The sequence below is a fragment of the Haliotis cracherodii genome, unplaced genomic scaffold (genome assembly GCF_022045235.1).
Source record: "Haliotis cracherodii isolate W230 unplaced genomic scaffold, xgHalCrac1.p SCAF_13, whole genome shotgun sequence".
In the NCBI taxonomy this organism is placed as follows: Eukaryota; Metazoa; Mollusca; class Gastropoda; order Lepetellida; family Haliotidae; genus Haliotis; species Haliotis cracherodii.
The window spans coordinates 40,657,031-40,673,403 of NW_027266268.1; the positions used below are offsets into that span (position 1 = coordinate 40,657,031).

The 16,373-nt window shown below is 42.4% G+C and overlaps 1 protein-coding gene and 1 non-coding gene across 2 annotated transcripts; one reads left to right on the plus strand and one right to left on the minus strand.

Moving 5' to 3' along the window:
• Positions 1-5,180: 5,180 nt before the first annotated feature.
• Trnag-ucc (transfer RNA glycine (anticodon UCC)) lies at positions 5,181-5,252 on the minus strand. The gene has a single exon. It is a non-coding gene; the product is annotated as a tRNA-Gly (tRNA).
• A 271-nt stretch (positions 5,253-5,523) lies between these two features.
• On the plus strand, positions 5,524-15,187 carry LOC139459343 (protein CutA homolog). The gene is made up of 7 exons (XM_071240805.1): positions 5,524-5,628; positions 6,804-6,949; positions 8,432-8,491; positions 9,931-9,976; positions 11,611-11,660; positions 12,984-13,026; positions 13,479-15,187. The coding sequence occupies exons 2-7, from the start codon at positions 6,825-6,827 to the stop codon at positions 13,560-13,562; spliced, it is 408 nt and encodes a 135-aa protein (XP_071096906.1). The 5' UTR covers positions 5,524-5,628; positions 6,804-6,824; the 3' UTR covers positions 13,563-15,187.
• Positions 15,188-16,373: the final 1,186 nt, after the last annotated feature.

Sequence of the window (16,373 nt, forward strand, 5' to 3'; positions counted from 1 at the left end):
GATTTAGCACATATAACCTTTGTGACATCACACCATTTTGCACATAAAACCTTTGTGACATCACACCATTGTGAGATACCCACCATTTAGCACATCAAACCTTTGTGACATCACACCATTGTGAGATACCCACCATTTAGCACATCAAACCTTTGTGACATCACACCATTGTGAGATACCCACCATTTAGCACATCAAACCTTGTGACATCACACCATTGTGAGATACCCACCATTTAGCACATCAAACCTTTGTGACATCACACCATTGTGAGATACCCACCATTTAGCACATCAAACCATCAGCATGATCACAGGGGTCGTTATGACCAAATCATCTGGTCAGTTTTGACGGGACAGTAAACGGAATAAGAGAGGCTGTTGACGGTACTCAGTATGGTGTTGATGTAGCTGTATCGACTCACTGGTTCCCTGTTCGGTTCTGTGGGTCACCACTTAGGACTTGGGTTCCCCGGGTTTGAAAAGTATAGGACTTCCATCACTTCTATATCTCCGACTGGTTGCAACCTATACAATAATTTGGGTAAAGACGTACTGTATGTGAAGGATAAAGCACTGTATGTGAAGGATAAAGCACTGTATGTGAAGGATAAAGTACTGTATGTGAAGGATAAAGCACTGTATGTGAAGGATAAAGCACTCCTCCTTGGTTATGGTCGAGAAAGTAAGACCGAGGCAATCCGGTATCGGCAATGCCGAGGAACAAAGCAAACCAGGGAGTGCACTTTATCTCACTTATAAACCATGTAAATGCAAGAAATAACAGAAACAAAATAAGAAAACATTGAGATCTCATAGTGAAACAGTACAAAAGGAATAAGATCAAAGCATGTGAATGAAAAAAACATGCAGCATAGACTAAACTAACTCATGACATTTAAAATTGAACATTCTTTCGTACAGTACACCAGTGCAATGGAAGGGTTGATTATCTCCCTTAGATCACACTGCCAGTTTAAGCATTACATTATCTTCCTTTACTCAGGAGCAGTGGGGTAACCGAGTGGTTTAAACGGTGTCATGTCAAAGACCCGGGTTCGATTCCCCACATGGGTACAAAATATGAAGCGCATTTTTGGTGATATGGCTAGAAAATTGCTAAAAGCAGCATAAAACCATACTCACTCACTCACTCAATCCCATTAACTCAATACCTTTATGATAGTCTCACTTTGTACACATGTAACATATTATTCTTTGCCATTATGTCTAATACATGTGTACTTCAAAAATACTGTAACGTGGTAACTCTGTTAACTTCTACAGTGATACTGGTTATCCCTACCAACTACAAGTACTATTTGTAACAATGTCACCAGGCCTAATAAAGAATACCAGAACAATTAAAACAAGAGTTTGCCACTAACGTGGCTATATCCCCCACACCTGTTGCAGAATTTATGACATAATTAAATCTAAACAAACCCTAACCTTTTTTAACCAAGGTGGAACTTCTTGTCATGGAAATTGTAAAAAAAAAGAAGAGTTTGGCACTGACTTGGTCAAGTCTCCTGCCCAGCAACTGAAGTGTATATTATGTCAACAATAGTGAAATTTTGTTCACACAAACACATACATTTGAAAATATTCAAAATTTTGTAAGGAGTAAAAGGCAGAAGGGGTGCATCTACTTGATGTAAATGCAAAATATCCTGAAGAGACAAAATATAATGCTGCAAAACTCTATGAAGTTCAAGAAACAAATGAAACCTTCTCCACAAAAACATGATGGAAGTAGTGACAAAACCAGTCACTACATTTACTACTGAATTCATTAGGGTGGGAGAAAGAAAAAAACATTACAAATCACATTTTGACTCGTAATAATATCTACATGGAATATTCTTTAAGAAACATAAATGGTATTAGTTTGCGATATGTGACTATGGTCATTACCAGTTCAAACCCAAGATGTTGCTTTGGACATTGTAGATTAAATGCAAAATACTAAGATTCAAAAAGTTCAGTTCATTACCACATTGATTAACATACAAAGAAATAATGACAGTCACTTCAATATACTACACCTATTCCGTCACACCCCACACAAGATGATGGTCAGTGCATGGAACTGGAAAGACTCCTGTTGAGATGGGCTCATTACAGAAGATCAAGTCTAGTGTACCCCCAAGGGTGTGGGTTGGTTTGCTGATGTACTGAGCGAATGTAAACTACTCCATGAGGTTGGATAGTGCATTGTTGTCACGGACAGACTGGTGCATATTGAAGTCCCCAGTGATAACAATTCTATACTGATTGAGAGGCAGCTGCTCCAGCAGAGTTCGCAAGTGAATGAGGAAAGTTCTCCTAGATGACGATGGTGCCCTATAGAAGACAACAACCAAGAGAGTAATACTGGCCTCAATGTAGCATCCGAGAGCCTCTACAGCAGGAGGTATCTGTAGTTCTGTTGCCTCTCTGTACTGAAGGCATCTTTGATTCCCATAGCTAGTCCATGTTGGGAATGCTTCAACAGAACATTGCGACCTGGCATAGGAAAATCATAACCATTGGCAGTCTCATCTGTTCTTGTTTCAGTGATGGTGCACAGATATATCAGACATTAGATCTGTAAAGTGTCTTTGAAGTGATCTCATATATAAATGCCCAACAGACGTCTTGTCCTTTGGCAAAGAACAAGGGGATGTTGACGTGGGAGAATGTCATTGTCCCTCAAGCGCTCCATTTCTTGTTTTGCCGTACAAGTACTCTTTTTTGAGAGAAGTTGATAAGTTTGAGTCCCTTTCTTGATGGTGAGCGGCTTAACTTTGAGTTTGTTAACCCTTGTGCCATTGGTGTTTGAGAGGGAGTGTCAAATCAGCAACAATATATTGGTAAGTACTGCCCTGAGATTTGTGAGTTGTTAAACAAAAAGCTAGCATGCCTGGGTATCATTTTCTTTCAACAGGTACTGGGACTTTTTGTGACAGAAGGAACTGCACCGACAGCACACAAGTCTTCATCCATATGTGCTGAAAACTGTAAAAAGTTTCATAGAGAAGTATGCCATCTTATCGCACACTCATCTCTGTCATAATCAATGCAGAAGTAGGGATGATGGATTTGATAAAAGTCATTAAACGAAAGTTACCCTCAACCATTATTGAGGCACATACTGACAACATGGTAGAAGGCATGCACAGTTTCCCCTACTATGGGAGATACCTCCAAATGATGACAAACACAAATTGTAGGCACAAAAAAACCCACTTTATTATGACTTAAAAAATACCTTAAACAGATTAAATGGGTATCAAGTTGAATTTTTTGGCATTTAAAAGAAGAATTCATAAATTTCTTATGTTCAACTTGTTGCCATGGTTTAAGTTGAGCATGTAGATCTACCTGACAGACATGCAAATATATTTAACGGTTTCTGAGTTATGCTCCGGAAACGAAACGTGACAGACGGACGCCCGCTGGGCGGCAGATAACAATCACGAAATAAACTGTAGAATACTTAGAGCTACAATATGCCTAAAAAATACAAAGTGTTCCAACAGTTTTTTTCGTTAAGCTATTCTAAGTATCGAAAGTGCGGTCGGGTAGCCCAGTGGTTAAAGCGTTCGCTCGTCACGCCAGTTTCGATTCCCACATGTGAACAATGTGTGAAGCCAATTGCTGGTGATATTGCTGTAATATTGCTAAGAGCGGCATGAAACCACACTCATTCACTTAAGTTTTTCAAAGAAAGCACAACCGTGACCTTATTTCGGGTCTGCAACATACTATGCATAATGACCTGTGACCTCAATCATGCTTCTTCCGGCTGTAAAATACTTTCTGGCGTTTTCCTACATGAAACGGTAATGTAGCAGTATCTAGGGCCTACTGCGGAATGCGTCTGGTGTTTGATTTGAATACCTACCTGAAATAAATAGTAATAATTAAGTAATGATGATCAGCTCTGTGTCACTGACATATTCGGTTTTGCCCAACATGGCGGCAACAGAAACCATCGTGGCGTCATACGCTAAACCTTGCGTCACGTCACGCGCTAAACCTTGCGTTACAACTAGTTGTGACTTGACAATTACGTTATCAACCGTCTGTCGATTAACATTACAATGGGACATTAGTTAAAAAAACCAGGGGATTCAATTTCTTATTAAGCATTAAACACCAGACAAAATACAACCAGTTCCGAAGGGCCACCATGTTCAACAAACACAGCGAATGTCCCCACCGAGGACACAATTAGATGTCAGCTAGTTCAACAAACACACCGAGGACAATACGTCATAGCTTTGTCAATATATATACTTGATGATTAAGAAAACATGAAAAAATGTGATGTGGCGCAATTTGCTATTCCATATAGATATTATAGATCTCGCACTTAACTTCAAACGCCCCGGACCGACACGTCACTGTATGGCTTCCGTTAGAACGATGTTTTTGAAACAATGTATGCCTAAAGTCCATAGCTGCAGCAGTGCTAAAAGCCCCGAAAACAATACTCACTCAGAATACCTTGTCGCATCTTTTCAAAGGCGGCTATGTTTGTTTGTTGTTGCAATATTGCAGCTATATGACGACGGTCTGTAAATAATCGAGTCTGGACCAGACAATCCAGTGATTGATATCATGAGCATCGACCCACGGATTTGGGATAGTGGACATGCATCGACCAAGTCAGCGAGTCTGACCACCCGATCTCGTTAGTGGGTTGCTGAAGAGCTATTCTACCCCGGATCTTCACGGGTCCAAAGGCGACTATGCTAACGGGATCGGGTGGTCAGACGTAGTGCAAGCATGTCATCGTATCCCAACTGCGTGGATCGATTCTCATGATGTCAATCACTGAATTGTCTGGTCCAGACTTAATTATTTACAGACCGCCGTCATATAGCTGTAATATTGCTGAGTGCGGTGTTAAACAACAAACAAACAAATCATTTTGTCATCCATCACCATGGATTGTTCGTTGTCAATTACTTTTACCTGGTGTATTCCTCTTCATCAAAAGAGATCAGATTACCCAAATAGTCCCGCAAACGTTGCTACGTAACCAACCATGTGTCAGTTCAAGGTAGCCTATTTGAGACGGTCGCTGTACAAAATACTTATTCAAAGTTTTAACATTCTGTGTAAGTCTGTCCTGCAATACCTCGACTTGACATTCCAGGTGATAAAAACCAGTAACAAAACTACAAAATGTGCGTCGGCCGGGAATCGAACCCGGATCGACTGCTTGGAAGGCAACCATGCTAACCTTTACACCACCGACGCTCAGCTGATGAGAAGAGCCGATGTTTAGAAATATAAGTTACATATTTGTCAACAACACGGGACGCATTGACAATGACTGCCCCGTCACCTTTCAGCCACAGCCACCACGCCGTCATGCATATATAATAGTGAGATATGCACACTTTGTTTCCGTTTACATCACGAGGAAAGATATACACTATACTAACATATTGTTACGGTGAACCCGATTGGTCGCTCCTCGTTGTTCAGCCAATCAAAATGTCCGTTGCTAGTCTGTTCACATGGACACGAAGGACCTGTGGCGAAAGCGAAAGTTGATGTTTGAGACAAAGTGGCGGGTGCCAAAACAGTGAAAGTCTCGCCTGGAATAATTGGATTTCTGAGTCTGATTGTGGTAAATGACATGACGCGACGCTCGGCTTACTTGCTGACAGTTTAATATGCCTGGGAATTCCCTGATCTATTCCTCTGCCATGTTAGCCGACGTGTTACCTGTATGGCCAGCTGAGTGACAATTAATGCCTGCATGGTATAAGACGTATTGAGCAATGCCATTACATGGTTGCATTTCAAGCAAGTTAAACTTAAATACACAGAATATTACTTTGTAATAATAGTCAGAACGAAGGGAGACAGCTTCATTTGTCATATTAACTCTGAATGTATGTTTTCATGGGTCCATGTTCAGTCCGCGAAATGCTATTAAGACCTGTTAAGAAATATGTTTTTTAATAAAGAGATAGAAAGGTTATATATTACAAAAGCTTACAATATTTAAGCCTAGTTTAATTCATATACTTAAAGAAAGTTTTGCTGAGAATTAGAGGATATTAAACACTTTTAATTACAGGTTAAGTATTACAGGTTTCACAAACTGAAACATACAATACAAATATATCCAGACATATTATACCGACCTAATTTACATGGTTTGCTGAGAACTTGTCGATGCACAAAGTGTTTGCAGACTGAGAGCATGCAGAGAGGCAAAGGATTAACTTGGAGGGTTAGAGTGGCCAATCATTTGAATATCTCATGGCTTGGGTATGTTACAGTCTTAGAACATGAAGGACACAAATCTAAACTATCCTTTCCTCTCAAAAGTTTAACACGTAAGAACATCTGACCCAAATCCCTGGTGACATTAATCCCTTGTGTCTGATGTCAGTCCCTGGTTTTGACATAAATCCTGACCCGTGAAGATCCGGGTAGAATAGGTCTTCAGCAACCCATGCTTGCCGCAAAAGGCGACTTTGCTTGTCGTAAGAGGCGACGAACGGGATCGGGTGGTCAGGTTCGCTTACTTGGTTGATGCACGTCATCGGTCCTAATTGTGTTGATCGATGCTCATGATATCAATCACTGAATTGTCTGATCCAGACTAGATCATTTACAGACCGCTGTCTTATAGCTTGAATATTGCTGAGTGCGGCGTTAAATAACAAACAAAAAAACAACATAAATCCCTGGTGTCTGACTTAAATCCCTGGTGTCTGACATTAGTCCCTGGTGTCTGAGATAAATCCCTGGTGTCTGACATATGTTAACTGACGTGATGTTCTGTTCAAGGTTGGTGTTGGTGTGTACTATATGCCAGGACTTGTTGGTGTTGTCTGTCGCGCCGTCAGCACCATGGCCGAATCATACGTGGCTGGATCTGCCTCCATGGCATTTGTGACGGTACCTGATATGGATGTCGCCAAGAAGCTGGCCCAGTAGGTAGTGGTGGTTGCCATGTGTGTGTTTGTTGGTTGATGCCACTCAGCAGTATTCCAGCTATATGATGATGGTCTGTAAAGTCTGGACCAGAGAAACCACCAGTGATTGATATTATGAGCAACATCCCATACCGTTGGGGTCTGACTGGACAAGACAAACCAGTGATTGATATTATGAACAACATCCCACACCGTTTGGGTATGATTGGACAAGACAAACCAGTGATTGATATTATGAACAACATCCCAGACCGTTGGGGTATGATTGGACAAGACAAACCAGTGATTGATATTATGAACAACATCCCAGACCGTTGGGGTATGATTGGACAAGACAAACCAGTGATCGATAATATGGGCAACATCCCACACTGTTGGGGTCTGACTGGACCAGACAAACCAGTGATTGATATTATGAACAACATCCCAGACCGTTGGGGTATGATTGGACAAGACAAACCAGTGATTGATATTATGAACAACATCCCAGACCGTTGGGGTATGATTGGACAAGACAAACCAGTGATCGATAATATGGGCAACATCCCACACTGTTGGGGTCTGACTGGACCAGACAAACAAGTGATTGATATTATGAGCAACGTAATGACGTTGACAGTAACACAAGGGTATCGACCCTGCACAGAAACAGTTGGATATGTCCACTCAACAGACTTTGACAGTAATGGCAGTGATGGTAGTTAATGACGTTGACAGAGTAACACAAGGATATAGACCCTGCACAGCTTGTACATGCTATGCGGGGTGGTCGGGTAGCCTACTGGTTAAAGTGTTCGCTTGTCTTGCCAAAGACCTGGGTTCGATTCCCGACATGGGTATAAAGTGTGAAGCCCATTTCTGGTGTCCCCCCATGATATTGCTGGAATATTGCTAAAAGCGGCGTAAAACCGTACTCACTCACTCACTCTCCACCCCATGCATGTCACAGGAGAAGACTTCATGGTCACAAAGTCTGACCTGGCTGAGTGTCACAGATGGCGCTGATTGTTTCTCGTACTTTCAACCATTTGTGTGCCAGGCCAGGACTGATGTACAGGCCACTAGGATATTGCTGTTATCCAATTGATATGATGCCATGTTTTGTAGATGTTATCCAATGGATATAATGCCATGTTATATATGTTTTCCAATGGATATATCACCATGTTGTATAGCTGTTATGGAACTGTTATAACACCATGTTATATAGCTGTTATCGAACTGTTATAATACCATGTTATATAGCTGTTATCGAACTGTTATACCATGTTATGTAGCTGTTATTGAACTGTTATAATACCGTTATATAGCTGTTATCAAACTGTATTAATACTGTGTTACATAGCTGTTATTGAACTGTTATAACACCATGTTATAAAGCTGTTATCGAACTGTTATAATACCATGTTATATAGCTGTTATTGAACTGTTTTAACACCATGTTATATAGCTGTAAGACATGTGACCTCCATGTTTCAGTGGCATCGTGAAGCAGCGGCTAGCGGCCTGTGTCAACATCCTGCCTGGGATCACCTCCGTGTAAGTGTCACATGTCACATGTCACATGCTTCTGTACAGGCGCAGCCAGGGCTCGTTAAAAGACAGATCCACATTTCCATATTCCTAACTCCTGTTGGGTTGGTGCACACATTTAATGTGAAGAGGGATGAGGTTGAGGTGTTTCACTTGACAATCAGACAAGGATGTACAGGAGGAGTACTAGTATTTCAATACTACCATTTTGTCAGCCTCATCCCCGTATTTGTGGGTTTCACAACAGCGACAAACATGCTACAATCTGCATCACTTCAGTCCTCTGACATCATTCTGGCATGTATACCACTAAACTGTACGAGGCGACTAACTTGATCGGGTGGTCAGACTCGCTGACTTGGTTGATGCATGTCATCGTACCCCAAATGCATAGATTGATGCGCATTATGTCTATCACTGGGTTGCCTGCTCCAGGCCGCCGTCATTTAGCTGGAATATTGCTGAGTGTGGTGTTAAGCAACAAACAAACAACTCAATTTCAAATGGGGGAGGTTGAGTTGAACCCTATCACCCGTGACCCCTACTGGATATAATCATTGCTTTTAATAATCATGGACATATTTATATGTAAAATCTAAAAATAATAATGTTCTCTATTAGATCCACCCTGTGGACATGTCCTCCTCGTCCCATATTCCACTATGTTGGATTCCAGGACTTGGAAGTCCTCAGGATCTCCTACGTGTTGCGGTCAGATGGCCAGGTGCTGTGTGCAGGTCATTGTATCCCGATAAGGGTTGTTGCTTAAGGTTTCAGTCACTGGTTTGTCTGTTGGAGACTCGATTATTTACAAGCCCGTGACTAGGGTGGAATAGGTCTTCAGCAACCCATGCTTGTCATAAGAGGTGACTAATGGGATCGGGTGGTCAGGCTCGCTGACTTGGTTGATGCATGTCATCGATCCCAATTGAGTGGATCGATGCTTATGATATTAATCACTTAATTGTCTGGTCCAGACTTGATTACATACAGACCATATAGCTGGAATATTGCTGAGTGAGGTGTTAAACAACAAACAAACAAACAAACAAACAAACAAACAAACAAACAAAACAGGCAATGAAACTAGAATGTTAATGACTGTAGCGATAAAGACTCTCACTCATTCATCCTACCACCCACCCACACAACTCACCCACCCACCCACACAACTCACCCACCCACCCACACAACTCACCCACCTACCCACACAACTCACCCACCTACCCACACAACTCACCCACCCACCCACACAACTCACCCACCCACACAAACACCCACTCTCTCACCCATCGACCCATCTCACCCACTTACCAACCGACTCACTCGTTCACCCACCCACTAACCTATCCACTCACTCACTCATTCACTCAACCACCTGTTCTCCCAATGACTCATCCACTCATTCACTCACCAACCAACTCACTCACTCTGTTCTGCTGCAGGTATGAATGGGAGGACAAAGTCAATGAAGACCCGGAACTCCTGTTGGTATGGCAACCATCTCTCTCCTCCTCTCGGGGACTTTTAATAGAGACAGAATATTTTGTCTGTAGTTATTAAGACAATTTCTCTGGTAGGTCTAATATAATTAAAAAAAAATTCACAACACCTAATTTCCTGGACAAAAAGCATGTCCAACAAACATGAGGCAAGAGTTTTATTTTTCGATCCAATAATGTAGGGAACACGTTCCTAGCTCATCCCTAACCCCGAATATCCAATGGTTGGACCCTAATCTGGTTGGACCCTAATCTGGTTGGAACCTAACAGTGTACTGTCTGTCATCATTTGTAAAACTTAAATAAATGGACTTCACAAATCCCAAACCTTTTCTTATTCTGAGATCTTAACAATCTTTGTTTTGAACTTGAGTATTTGTATTGTATTGTATTGAGTAAGGAGAACAATGTCCTCCATTTGCCGAAACCAAAGCAAGATCTCATACAGAAAAAAACTTGTCTGCGGTTTCTTTCTTGTTTGGAATATGTTTTCAGATTAAGTCACTTATTTATTTATTACCATATTCGACGTAATAAGCGGGGGCTCTTAAAAGATAAATTTCGTGGTTTTTGGTGAGAGCCTGATATGTTTATATACGACAGATATATTTTTCCAAAATTTATTTGCCCATAATTAAGGGTGCCTATAACACACGAGTGCGTATTTTACGCGAATAAATAAGTCTTGTGTACCGGTACATTGATCAATCGGAAGGGGTGCTAATTGGGTTTGTTCACTAGCCAATATATTAGCAAATATCGCCTTGGGCGCTTATTAGAGCGGGGCGCTTATTACGTCGAATACGGTAATCAGCAAAACTAATAGTAGATTAGTAAACCAACAAGCAAAGCCAAGACACCTTCCTGGGCCAATTCAGAATATCACAGTAAATACAGGCCCTGTAGTGAACACACCACAACAAACACACACAAAGCCCTGAACCTTTGCCATCAGGTCCACAAGTATTGGGGTAAGGGTTATTTTGTGTTGCGCTCCTTTTCAGCCTTTGGTAGTGCAGGATTCATGGGTCATCTTTTTTTTAAAAAATTGTCAACAGCTACACTATCTGGCCCTCTGAAGCAAATGTGGCAATAAAAGTTAATAAAACGCGTTGTTGTGGACTGTTTGCTTCAGTGTCTTACTTGGGTGGCTGAAGTTTCAGTTTTTTTATGTAGACCCATGAAGATCCGGGTTAGAACTGGGCCCACTTGCACAAAGCGATGTTAGCGCTAAGATGATCATAACTCCCATAACATAGGCTTACAATCGCCTTAGTGTAGGTCTGGAGCAACCCATGCTTGCCGTAAGAGGTGACTATGCTTGTCGTAAGAGGCGACTAATGGGATTAGGTGGTCAGGCCTCCTGACTTGGTTGATGCGTGTCATCGTATCCCAATTGCGGGGATCAATGCTCATGATGTCAATCACTGGATTGTCTAGTCCAGACTAGATTATTTACAGAAAGCTGGAATATTGCTGTGTGCAGCGTTAAACAACAAACAAACAAAACAAACAGTTTTCATCTCAAGGATTCTGGTAGTGACTGAACCATAGTTTATGTTTCCAACAATCATTGCTCTGTTCATGAACCTAATGGTTACAAGTTGTTTTACATTGTTTTAGATGATCAAGACTCAGACATCTAAGATTGATGAACTCTCTTCATATGTCAGGTAGGTGTCCAGATCATCAGTCTGTGGGTCAGGGTAGCGATGTTCCCATGACCAGACGTATGTCTGGTGGGTCCCTATATCTTGTCAGTGGGTCATTCCATGGTCAGGATAGCAATGTTCCCATGACCAGACGTATGTCCACTGGGTGTCTATATCTGGTCTGTGGGTCACTGTGGTCAGGGTAGCGATGTTCCCATGACCAGACGTATGTCCGCTGGGTGCCTATATCTTGTCAGTGGGTCATTCCATGGTCAAGGTAGCAATGTTCCCATGACCAGACGTATGTCCACTGGGTGTCTATATCTGGTCTGTGGGTCATTCCATGGTCAGGGTAGCGATGTTCCCATAACCAGACGTATGTCCGGTGGGTGCCTATATCTTGTCTGTGGGTCACTGTGGTCAGGGTAGCGATGTTCCCATGACCAGACGTACGTCCGCTGGGTCCCTATATCTTGTCAGTGGGTCATTCCCTGTAGGGATTCCAGGACGGACCTGGCTCCTTGTACCTTCTGCTGGTCTCCCTGTAGGGATTCCAGGACAGACCTGGCTCCCAGTACCTTCTGCTGGTCTCCCTGTAGGGATTCCAGGACAGACCTGGCTCCTTGTACCTTCTGCTGGTCTCCCTGTAGGGATTCCAGGACAGACCTGGCTCCCAGTACCTTCTGCTGGTCTCCTTGTAGGGATTCCAGGACAGACCTGGCTCCTTGTACCTTCTGCTTGTCTCCCTGTATGGATTCCAGGACAGACCTGGCTCCTTGTACCTTTTGCTTGTCTCCCTGTATGGATTCCAGGACAGACCTGGCTCCTTGTACCTTCTGCGTGTCTCCTTGTAGGGATTCCAGGACGGACCTGGCTCCCAGTACCTTCTGCTGGTCTCCCTGTAGGGATTCCAGGACAGACCTGGCTCCCAGTACCTTCTGCTGGTCTCCCTGTAGGGATTCCAGGACAGACCTGGCTCCCAGTACCTTCTGCTGGTCTCCCTGTAGGGATTCCAGGACAGACCTGGCTCCCAGTACCTTCTGCTGGTCTCCCTGTAGGGATTCCAGGACAGACCTGGCTCCCAGTACCTTCTGCTGGTCTCCCTGTAGAGATTCCAGGACAGACCTGGTTCCCAGTAATGTGTTTAATCAACTAAGATGGTTGTTGTGTGGATTCCGTGTGTGACATGGCGTACCCTGACTGCATGGACCATTACACTGTCAACCACTTTCTTCATCTTCTTCATCCTAGCTAAAATTGATTATGCGTGGACCTGAACTTGAATGGAATGCAGTATTGTTGATATGTTCCTCCTTAAACTGAAGGTATTGTTTGTTGTTCCAGGTCTAACCACCCGTATGATTGTGCTGAGGTGATATCTTCCAAGGTAGGGATCACCTTCACTAAAATATTCATTTTAGTTGCCAAATAGATTTTGAAGAAAAAGCTATTTTACATTCCTAGTGCTACAAGTTTGCAGCACTGCTGAAAGACGTGGGAACTGAACCCGTAACCTGCATGAAGCCTGGGACAAATGTTCAAACCTCACTACCGACTGAGCTACGAAGGCCTTCTTCATATACAATGTGAATGTTTGGACCCAAAGTGTTAAGGTTGGCCTTCGCTATACTGGTTCGACACCAGTGATGCACGTGTCGCACGTATACCACAGAAACCAGGCTTTGTTTAAGAGATTGGCCCTTTGTACAAGCAGGTTAATTCTTTTTGCAAAATTATATCTTCGACTTGTTGCCAGTCGTGGTAATCACTGTCTGTGATGTAGCTATTGCAGGGAACATGTTGAGTGTATCAGTTGGACCACATACTTGCTTTTTTCAGATAGACAATGGCAACCCGCCGTATCTCAAGTGGATCGCCGAGACGGTTCTCCAGACTCCTGTTGAGGGAAAGAAAGACAGCTGATGGAATTTAGGACCAATCTCCGACCGAGAGTCAGGAGAGTCGTGTCGGATGGACTTTTTTTAATCAGCCATAAACTCACTTTCTTATTTTCTGTAGTACACAAATCCATTTGTTGGCAGCTTTTTTCCTGGAAAGTTCTGTCCCGTCCATTCCATGTGCTTTGTAAAGGATCCACATCAGCAATACCGCACCACATCAGCAATACCGCACCACATCAGCAATACCGCACCACATCAGCAAAACCGCACCACATCAGCAATACTGCACCACATCAGTCTTTCCAGTCTCTGCAGCTTCCTGTAGGGTGGTGTTAGGACACATCAAATATTAATGGTTGTTTGGAATGTCATGTGGTTCATGATCATGTTATGTAGGACACCATGCTTTGCAAGGACTGGCAAAACGAATTAGTTTTTGTGCTGCTTTTGACAATATTCCAGCCATTTCATTGTTAGGGGGAGCACCAGAAATGGACTTCACACTTTGTGGGGAATCGAACCCAGGACTATGGTTGGACAAAGACGCAAGTATTGTTAATCCTCTTGTTTTGAACTTAAGGCAATTGTGCACTGGGTTGAGTTTGTTCTCAGAAAGAGTGTATGTCAGTATTGTGAAGTGAAGTGGGAAGTTGTGGGTTCTTGTAATTGTACCTCCCTTTTGTTCACAAAACATGTTACATCACAATTCCAGATGCCGACGAAGCAGGCCATCGGTTTGTAGAATTAAAGTTTGAGTTGGGTTTGCTATTTATAACAACATGTATCATGGTGAAGGTGAGCCTCTGAACCTCCAGGACTCTGGTGGTGTTCTCATGTAAATGTGTCAGTTTGTCCACGTGACAGGGACGGGAGAGGGGAGCCGCACTAGTTGGGGTCAATCTTGGTTGTGCTTGGATCATATACATTTTCTAACTGACTGCTTAGTGTGATTGTTTTTACTTGTTGATGCTCCACAACACAGTGACGAAGGAACTGAATCCTGTTGGTTGATTCCAGTTGATAAAAGTCGTTATTCTGATGAAACCGATTTGTTCTATTTTTACTTTGGACTTTTGACCATTCAATGTATTCCCAGCCACAAAAGATATTGTGACATACTTAATTACCTAACATGAGTTAGAGAAACCTTTGAAAATAGTTAAGTGAAGCATAGAGAAAGCATGTCGACCATAAATGGTAGGTAACTTGCCTAGTCAATAATGTTAAACTCAAACCATCCAGCATCTCTCTCTCTCTCTCTCTCTCTCTCACACACACACACACACACGATCTCTAAAATCATGTCCGACTACCGTGTATGTGTTCAGGCGCACGTTCTCGCAATCTCATTCAAATCAGATCTTAGTTCTCCCTACACAAAGATCTGAGGACATTCCATTCCAGGTCAGTCAAAACGACCTCTCATCCAACCAATCTAAGCATCACTTAGCAAATCAGGAAAATGACAGTCAGACACTCAAAAGAAGTTCAAGAACACTCTATTTTTTTCTCATGACTATAGTTAATCTTTAATGGCTGGTGGGTATGTGGATGACAGCCCAGTCCTAACCTAACACAAATCTCACCAGCATTGAGAAAATGGTGGGATTTGAAGTTAATTACTGAAAAGAAATATGTATAAAGGAATTATTTACACACACCATGATGTTTTATAAATGTTGAATCTGCGAACCATGTACGATTTCTTTAGTCCCGCGTATCACACTGATGAGTCCAGGTTACCCTCTGAATAGATCCCCAAATCCCGAGTATGAAAAGGGGGTTGGCAACCTCGGGTATTACAACATACATCCTTCCAATTGTAACCCGTGAAGATCCGGGGTAGAACAGGTCTTCAGCAACCCATGCTTGTCGTTAGAGGCGACTAATGGGATCGGGTGGTCAGGCTCGCTGATCAATCACTGGATTGTCTGGTCCAGACTCGATTATTTACAGACGTCATCATAAAGCTGGAATATTGCGGAGTGCGGCCTTAGACAACAAACAAACAAAAAATCCTTCCAATCGTGGGTGTCTTCAACCTAGCATACATAGTTATATTTCACTCATTCAACAGCTCCTCGATGACAGATTATTAATTAACTATTCATCAAACATGGGATTTTACGGCACTTCTTTGTTTCACATGTAAATCCGCGGAGTGGCGGGTCGTGCATCAACCACTGCATCTTCTGTCGTCCCTGAAGTCTGAGAACTCGATCTTGACAAATCACGTCAAACGAACCTGCGTATCTGTATAACACGTGCAGTCAAAATCAACAGGGGTGGAAGGTCTACTTATGGACCTGTCGAATCGACCCCCGCTTCACTCTTATTTTTGAAGCATAAACATAATGTTGGCACATTGAACAACTAAATAAAAACAACATTTCATCAACTAATTTGTGGCTTACAAGTGCAAATTGTTTCCCTAATTATTTCCCTTTTTTATATTTGTTTTTAAGTGCCCTTCCACCCCAACACCCCCACCCCCACTTTCCCAAGAGGCTGTATCCGCAGCCTACTACACTGATAACCTGCATCCGGATCTTCCTGGTTTCACGGTCACGGATGATGCGAATGTTTTTAGATATCATTGTTTATTAATGTACATGCCAAACAAATAACATTTTTCAACACATAAATACACGATTACATGTACTGAAACACAGAAAAGACAATGCCCATTGAAAACCATATAAACAATATTTGATTTTTTTCCGCAGAATTTGCATCGTGACGTATCTGATGTCCGTAAGAATATCGATTAAATTTGGATTTGGACGCGTGGCCCAAGACCCCGCAGACATGACCAATGTGTGAAGTTAACACC

Coding starts and splice junctions, on each gene's coding strand:
- LOC139459343 (XM_071240805.1), top strand. CDS start 6,825: ATGCCAGGACTTGTTGGTGTTGTCTGTCGCGCCGTCAGCACCATGGCC. Junction 9,977..11,610: donor AAGACCCGGAACTCCTGTTG/GTATGGCAACCA, acceptor ACATTGTTTTAG/ATGATCAAGACTCAGACATC. Junction 11,661..12,983: donor GAACTCTCTTCATATGTCAG/GTAGGTGTCCAG, acceptor TTGTTGTTCCAG/GTCTAACCACCCGTATGATT.